The 8,786-nt window shown below is 33.1% G+C and overlaps 1 protein-coding gene across 1 annotated transcript; it reads left to right on the forward strand.

Moving 5' to 3' along the window:
- The first annotated feature begins 3,351 nt into the window (after positions 1 to 3,351).
- On the forward strand, positions 3,352 to 5,373 carry LOC129304036 (heterodimeric geranylgeranyl pyrophosphate synthase small subunit, chloroplastic-like). The gene is given in 2 exon segments (XM_054943660.1): positions 3,352 to 4,130; positions 4,815 to 5,373. Coding segments are annotated over 2 exon segments (954 nt in total). The 5' UTR covers positions 3,352 to 3,467; the 3' UTR covers positions 5,106 to 5,373.
- Positions 5,374 to 8,786: the final 3,413 nt, after the last annotated feature.

Here is an 8,786-nt window from a genome sequence, read left to right on the forward strand (position 1 = left end):
TGCTATGTTTTAATATACAAAATTAAATTTAATATATCTACATCCATATAGAAATTATTTTTACACATATATTGCTTGGGAAGATTACTTTAACATTCCTATACACAAATTTTAGAACTTAAATTTCCCTAAACTTTCCTTGAACACAATTTTGCTGAAAAGTTTTAAAAGAATCAAAAATTCTTTAAACACCAAATTCACCCCCCTCTTGGGTGTGTTGACATATATAACACTTCTAAGTTTTATCATTAACTATCAGACTAGTTACAAAACCTTAATTTAACTCCCTATAACCCTTTTATAACTATTAAGTTAGAATACAACTCCTCAAAACTTCCCAATTAAATTTCTCTATTCCCCAAATCAAAAGAATTAGGGTAGCATAGGAGAGTAAGGCGATACGAAACTTACCCAATAAGTAATAAGTTGGAATTATCTCTTAGGTGGCCAAACTACTTTACCCTAGCATAGCCACTTCTCTTTTCCTTCTCCTTCATTTCTTTTTCCATTCCCCTCTCCCTTTCATGAGTTAAGCCATCCTATTTATCAGATTTTTGTGTCATGCACCACTATGCATCCTACATAAGCCGCAACGCATGGTACAATGAGGAAATTCTCATTATACTCACATGCTCCACTTCGAATCACTATTCTTCCACTCGATCCTAATCATGTCATTGGTTATGAACTCAAAAAGTCAATTCACTATACAAAATCCTAATTATTCAACTAATCTATTAATTTACTAATTTACCCTTAATTAGCAATAAGTTTTCAAATTAAGAATTTAGGATATTACACAATGTGGTCAATCCATTCTTTTGCTTCACCTTCCTTCATGTTCCCATCAAACGTGGGTGGATTAAATTAGGAGAAACTCTTACATGCCCAATCAATAGAAGTCTAAGAGTTACTACTACTCAAAGCCCCAAATTGCTTAGGTGTGCTTTTTTCATAGGCTTTATTTTCCTCAAACATCTCTTCTTCATTATTAATGATCCTGCTATCGCCTCTTTGTTTTTCATTTCTCGATACACCCTTCTCCCTTACTGTCTCGTAGATTTATTTCATCAATTCCCTCATTTCAATCGACAAATCCTTGCTACCCTAAGGCTCATTCCTAAGCTACTTTAAGTTTTGTTTGACAAGAATGTGGTTCTCTGGTGGCATCTCGATATTCTTGAGTATAACATTCATGTTGGATGGATTGCCACCCATAGTAGTTCTAGCAGATTGCCTTCTTGCCATATTGTTCCTTCCTAAGGATGGAAGAAATTACAAAGAAGGTAAGTGTACATGTTAAGCAACTATGCAAAAGGAAGATAAAGTGTAACAAATATATATTTTACTAACTTCTAAATACAAATTCAACAAATATAGTAAAAACATTTAAAACTAATACCAAATTATAATGTTCGTCTTGACCAAAACACCCCATACAATACTATCATGATTACTAGAATTAAGTAACTTCTTAAATTAGGTTACTACAATAGGCAAGGATTTAGATTAAAAAGTGACATTTTCTTAAATATACGAGTGAATCCATGAGCTATCATTCAATAATTAGAGGTCTTTAATTGTAAATAAATGAAAAACATGGTCCTTTTAGTTGGGTGAGATCTATTCTTTACCCTCAATATTTTGTGAGAGATAATCTCTACAGTAAGCATAGCCTAATTCTTGTGCTTATAATTAAAAAAAAATATTTCTTTTATAACATTTCAATAATGTCAAGAACTTAAATTATTATTAATATCTTAAAAAGGTTCCTAATTATCATAGTTCTCAATATTCCGTGGGAGATAATATTCACTATAAGTGGAGTTTAATTCTCATGCTTATAATTAAAAAAACTTGTTTCTTTTATTACATTTCAATAATTTTAAAAACTGCAATTATTATTATTAATATATTGAGAAGGTTGTAATTATTATATTTCCCTGTTTTATTGGCCCGGAGAATGTCCACATCACTGATCTACACGTCATGTTGATTTATCCTTCAAACAAATTAAGACATTTTCTTACCAGAAAAAGTGTAAGGCATTGAGGGCATGGTCATTTAACCCACCTTAATAATTCGATGTGATGTCACACTGTACCGAATGTGGGCCACAAAATTTATTGACATTGGGGTGGAGATTTTATGTCCTTTAATAAATACTGACAAGATTGGGCCCCAGATGTAAGGAAGATGCCTTGTTCTTTTAACACATACATATTTATATAACTATAATATAAATATATACCGACTGATGTCGAAATTTGTGACTTGTTCCGTGAAATTTAAGATAACTATATGGACTTGCACAAAATATATATGTATATATCATTGTATAAAAATTTACACTGAATTGATCAGTTCAACCTGTGAATTGATCACTGATCTCTTTTTTAATTTGAATTTTTACTTAAATCAGCCATCTATTGACTTGATATAACTCGACTGACCTAGGATTAATTTGAGATAATCCGACTAACTCGGTAGCAAGGTTGCTAGATTATCTAGGTGATTTTTTTAATTTTTATATTTTTATTTTTTAAAATTATAAAAAGTAAAAATTTCAGCTTGAAAATTAAGAAAGCAAGACAATGGAGGGCAAGGTAATTAAATTAAATTTCACTATCTGTAGTTTAAATTTCGAATAAAGGGCCTTAATTGTAAGTTCAAATTTAAAAGATTCAGTATTCTTTTAAGTTAATTGTGCCTTAATTATTTTAATCTTTCATTATTTATTACTGTTTATTTGTCTGATTGTTGCTTAGCATTTATGAATTATGACTGTCATTGTTGATGATTTTAGTATTAGTGATGATTAATTTTTGACTTTTTAACAATTAAAGGGTTGTAAATTGTAATTGTAAGAATGAATCTTTAAAAATTTATATTTTATTATTACTAGATTTTTGGATGGTTATAATCCTATAATTATTATTGTATTTGTATCTTGCATTAGACATTAATTTTGTATTTAATTGAATATTTTTATTATTAATATCTTTTTATTTAAATTGTATAATTTTAATCATGATCGATTTATCTTCTGAGTTCACCCTCCAATTCAACTCAGTTGAATTGCTAACCCATAATTTATTAATTTGATTGATTTAATGATGGATTTAATTTTTCAATACTTTAATATATATATATATATATATGGACGGAGAAAAAGATCCGAAACTTGGTTGTTAGGCTCAGAAGAGTTCACGTATTTCACAGTAAACATATTTAAAATAATAGACTCGTGTAACACATTGCCACAATGCAGGTTTAAAAATAATTTATACCCCTTGGCCAAAATAAAATAAATTTATACTCAATAGGCCAACAAGACAAGCATAAATAACGTCGGAGCAACAAATACTCTTCTATCTGCACTCGAGGTCCCAAATATTTCTCATCCTCATTCACTATCCTCATATTCATCGGCCCTTTTCTTTCAGCATCTGTACTGAGGTACCTCCATGGTCGGAGCACTTTTCCACCCCCTTGGAAACTCCACCGTACTTTTCTCACGCAGATCAGATCTCCGCCGTTATCGTCCCTTGCTGTCGAAACTCTCCACGGCGGCGCAAATCACGCGTGCCCCCTCTTCTTCTTCTTCTTCTTCTTCTTCTTCTCCTCCTCCTCCTTCCTCCTGGGCTGCTTCTCTGCAGGCAGACATTGAAGCCCATATCAAGCAGGTTCTTCCCATGAAGGAACCCCTCGTGGTCTTTGAGCCCATGCACCATTTGGTCTTCACCGCCCCACGAACCACAGTGCCGGCGCTCTGTGTGGCAGCTTGCGAGCTCGTCGGCGGCCATCAGGACCAGGCCTTGCCGGCGGCTTCAACCCTGCTACTCATGCTTGCAGCCGCCTACACTCACGAACACCTCCCATTAACAGATAGGCCCAGGCCCAAGCCCAAATGGGACCATGTGTACGATCCGAACATGGAGCTTCTTGCCGGAGATGGAATCATACCATTCGGGTTTGAACTATTGGCGAGATCCAACGACCCGACCCTAGACAATTCAGATGAGATCCTGCGTGTCATGGTGGAGATCTCACGTGCGGTGGGATCGGAGGGCTTGGTGGAGGGGCAATATCGTAAATTCGTGAGGACTCAGTTGTAGGGGTGAGAATCGGTCGGTTCGGTTCGGTTCGGTCTCAAAATATGCAGAACCGATCGATCGAATAACACTAAAAATGAAAACCGAATCGAACCGAACAAGCCAATCGAACCGAACAAGGACCGAACCGAAATTTGATAATTCAGTTCGGTCGGTTAATTCGGTTTTTCGGTTTAGGCCTAATTTTTAAATATTAAAACAAACAACACTATAAAATTGGGCCTTTTTTTCTTTTCGTTTTTTTCAATATGAGCCCATTCTAATTATACTCATATGACATAAAGCCCAAATATTATAAAGACATGAATAATCAAATAAACAACCATAAATAAACACCGATGATTAAATAATAGCCTCATAATTCAGTCACAATACCTACTGATGAGAGTGATTGATTGAAATGGGGTTTCAAGTGATGTTATTATTTTTTATTCTTTATTAAAATAAAAAATAAAAATAAAAATAAAATAATTTATAAATTAAATATAATTTATAAATTAATAAATTATATATAATTCGGTCGATTCGGTCTATTCGATTTTAAATTTTACTAACCGAATCGAACCGATCAACCGAAATATTTAAAATAAAAAAACCGAATCGAACCGAAAAATCAAATAGACCGAATCAAATAGACAAAATTCGATTCGATTCGGTTCGATTTTCGGTTTCGGTTCGGTTTTGCTCACCCCTACTCAGTTGGATGGTGGAGCAAGCATGGAGCGAGAGGTAGAAAAGGGCGAAGGTGGAATGCACGCGTGCGGAGCTGCGTGTGGGGCAATGTTGGGAGGTGGAAGTGAGGAGGAGATAGAGAAACTGAGGAAATATGGCTTTTATGTGGGGATGATGCAAGGGTTGCTGCAGAGAGTTGAGAAGGCAGAGCAAGGGTTAGGGAAAGAAGTGGAAGACACAAGGAATTGGGCATTTGAGGAATTGAAATTCTTCAAGGGTAGAAATATTGAAGTAATTTCTAGTTTCATTAATGTTTGAATGAAGAATGATGTTGTCATAATAATATAATATGAATTTGGTGGATAAAAGAAGAATCAATAGTTAATACTCATTATCATTTGAAGGTAAAAAAATAAAATAAAATAGTCATTATCATGTTTTTGTGAACAAGAGTACTGTACTAATTTGGGATTTGAGAATGGGACTGATTACCTACTCTTGAATAAAGTGATAAGAGTAGTACGACGTAGGGACTATCCATGCTGTATCAATATTTTAAGAAAATAATGGAATATAATTTTATATACGATGCAAATAGTGTATTTTAATATTTGAAAAATTAGTATTGTCTTCAAAATGTTTACCCACAAAATATGTACTTTTTGTTATTAGTGCTTTTGTTGGATTAAGGTCCACCTTTAGGAGTGAGCGGACATCATATTTTCAGTTCAATTCAGTTTTCATTTGAGGAAATTGACAGACCAAACTACACTAATATTAACTGAATCGAATTGAAGTAAACAATGAAATCAAATTGAAGCCGAACCGAAATATCATCTTTATGAAACTAGAACAAAACTTGCTTCAACAGCAACAACCCAAAATGTATACACATAAACAAAAGAATGTTAATAAATCATAATTTTTATATATTTTATCCACATTTTTCATACATTTTAATGATAATTTTGAACTAATTTATATTTATTAGATATTATTTGGATTATTGTCCAATTTTAAAGAATAAATTAATTGTTAATAGTTTATTTTTCTATTTTTAACATGATTTAATTTTGTCAACCTTTGATTGAGCTTAATTTAAAAATATTATAAATTATTTGAATGTTTGATCATTTTGTGAGAAAATTGCAATTTTTGAGAAAATAATTTTTAATTATTTTATGAGACATAGGATTTATTTTAGACATATTCTAAATGAATATGCTCATTTTGATTTTCTAGGATATGCAAATGCTCAATGGTGGATATCAATTTTTGAGCTCCAAAACCATCAAATGGTTAAGGTTTTAGAAGACATTTTTAAAGTTTATTAAAAATACTATGGGTAAATTAAAGCAAGGAAAAATATTTTTGAAGTTGATTTTGCCACCCCTGTTTTTCTTTTCCTTCTGTTTTTATTCATGTGGCTGAAGCTTCTTCGGCGTCTCTTTCCCCAATTCATCCACAGCATCGTCACATTTCCTTCTCTTCTCCATTCATTTTCGGCGTCCCATTCATTTCTCCATTTTTCTTTTTTAATCGCTTCTTATTCTCTCAATCACGGCCAAACACACACACATCTCTATTCTCCATTTTATTTCACGGACCCACACTTTAAACCATCATCACGTCATGTTCCCCCCTTCTCCATCAATAATCACACCAACATCACCACATATCCTCCACGCCGCCTCACCATCAGTTATTCATTTCATTCCTTTTTTCAATCATGGCCGTGGCTTCTATGGTAAAAGGAGGAGGAAGAAGATTCATGGTAGCTTGAGTTAGCTTGGAAGATAACTTGAAATAAGCATAGGGGAAGCTAGAGATCCCACTATAATAAAACAACACTTTTCTCTCAAACATATTTCAAGAGAAAACAGAAGATATCTATAACATCTTGATTTTTCTAATCAGGTAATTAGTTGCTAATCAGGAATGAAATAGTAATTAGTAAATGATTAAAAATTTGGATGATTACTTGGTGATTTGACTCAATTAAATGTTGAATGAATAAATACGGGTGCAAGAACCGTGACTCAAAGTGAAGCATGTGAGCATGGTGATGATTTTTCTTACTGTGTTACGTGCCATGATAGTTGCAAAAACTGTCATATGATAGTTTTCATGACCACAAGTAGCTCCCTTGTGCCATATGATAGTTTGCATGACAGTTGTAGAAACTATCACGTGCGCCGACGCATGACATGCTTACATCATGACGCATGACACAAAGGAGAGCTGCTCATGGCTCTATGTCACATGCCGCGATGCATGTGGTGCACAACACGGTGCATGGCTTTGACCTTATTATTTTATTTTAAAAGCATGCATAGACTCTAATGAATGCATAGGTTACCTTCCACTGTGCTATGCTCCATTTTGTATTGAGCTAGTAGAGAATTTTGATGATTTTCAAAATAATTATAGGCCAAGCTTTTCAAGTAAAGTATTTGAATACAATTTGGTTTGAGCATGCGGTGACTTTGCCAATTCTCTCCTTATATCATGTAAGTATAAGGGGAGGGTTACAGTTTGGCATTAGTTTTTTTGAGTTTTGAGACCTGATCAATTTGGTTATCTATTACATTCATTTTTAGATGTGGCAACTTATTCTTGTTCATTACACAACTCTTTTCCTTATGCTCACTTTTCCTTCTTTTTCATCTTTAGGAGGGGAAAAAAGTATTATATCATGAGGAAAGGTGCTCATGCTATAAGTGTTATTTCTAGATGGGTAAATAAGGAAGAGCAAGCATTAGAAGTTCAACCGGTTTAGCTACAGTGGAGAGATAGGCATGATGAGTTGTTGGAAGAGCTTAGAAATATGATAGTAGATATAAGGAAGATGATTTGGGATCATGATATGATCTTGAGAGGTAGAAAGCATGAAGAGCGAGTTAAGCTTTAAATATTCCGATGCAAGAAGAAGCACATAGCAAGAAGAGTTAAGTGTTGAGTTGTTATTTGATGAGATATATAGTAATTTTTTTAAATCTTACCCCTTAGGTGTAAATATATGGTGAAATGAGCATTTGGGGCTAAGATTTAGTTATAAATATATTGTAAATATGCTAGTAGTGAATATGAAGTGAATCTATTATGATATTGTGGTGAAAATGGCTAGAGAAATGTTTTTATGTTAAGTTGTGAAAATTTTATATTTTTGAAAATAGACTATTGAGCAGCCAAATCTTGACTTGCATGTATATATGATATAAAATATGGTCAATCAAGTGTATTATATCCTTTTGAACTTGGTAAAAGTCTAAAATGGTCTAATAAGATAATATGATTGATTTGAGCGTTTGGGCACGCTAAATTTTAGAAAAAATAATTTTTTATACTTGAGTATCTAAATTTTGATTGGACCATTACATTGTGTCCAAACTTTTCTCATTAGTTAGCTTATAGAATAAGCTTCATGTGAACGCTTAAACCACTCCAATCGGATGACGTATGTGGAAATAGCGCATGTGGAAAATTTGTCCTGCGAACTGTCGTATAATAAATGTAGAAACTATCATGTACGCCATAGCACACGACGTGCTTATGTTGTAGTCCATGGCACAGAAGGGAGCTACTCATGACTATGTGCAACATGCCACAGTGCATGTGGTACACGTCGTAGCACATGGCTTAATTTTTAACTTTATTATTTTATTTTGAAAGCATGCATAGACTCCAATAAATGCATAGTTTACCTTCCACTATGCTGTGCTCTATTTTGTATTGAGTTAGTGAAAAATTTTCATGATTTTCAAAATAAATCACGGGCCAAGCTTTTCAAGTAAAGTATTTAAATACAATTTGATTTAAACATGTGGTGATTATACTAATTCTCTCCTTATATCATGTAGATATAAGGGGAGGGTTACAATATCTAAGAGAAAAATAATTTCTTTTGAAATTTCTCTCAAATAAAAGGAGTAAAATTTTGTAGGACAAATTATTTTTTCTCATAATATCTTAAGAGAAATCAGTTTTTTTTAATTTTTT

The sequence above is a fragment of the Prosopis cineraria genome, unplaced genomic scaffold (genome assembly GCF_029017545.1).
Source record: "Prosopis cineraria cultivar Desert tree isolate PC_DT_omini unplaced genomic scaffold, ASM2901754v1 PC2, whole genome shotgun sequence".
In the NCBI taxonomy this organism is placed as follows: Eukaryota; Viridiplantae; Streptophyta; class Magnoliopsida; order Fabales; family Fabaceae; genus Prosopis; species Prosopis cineraria.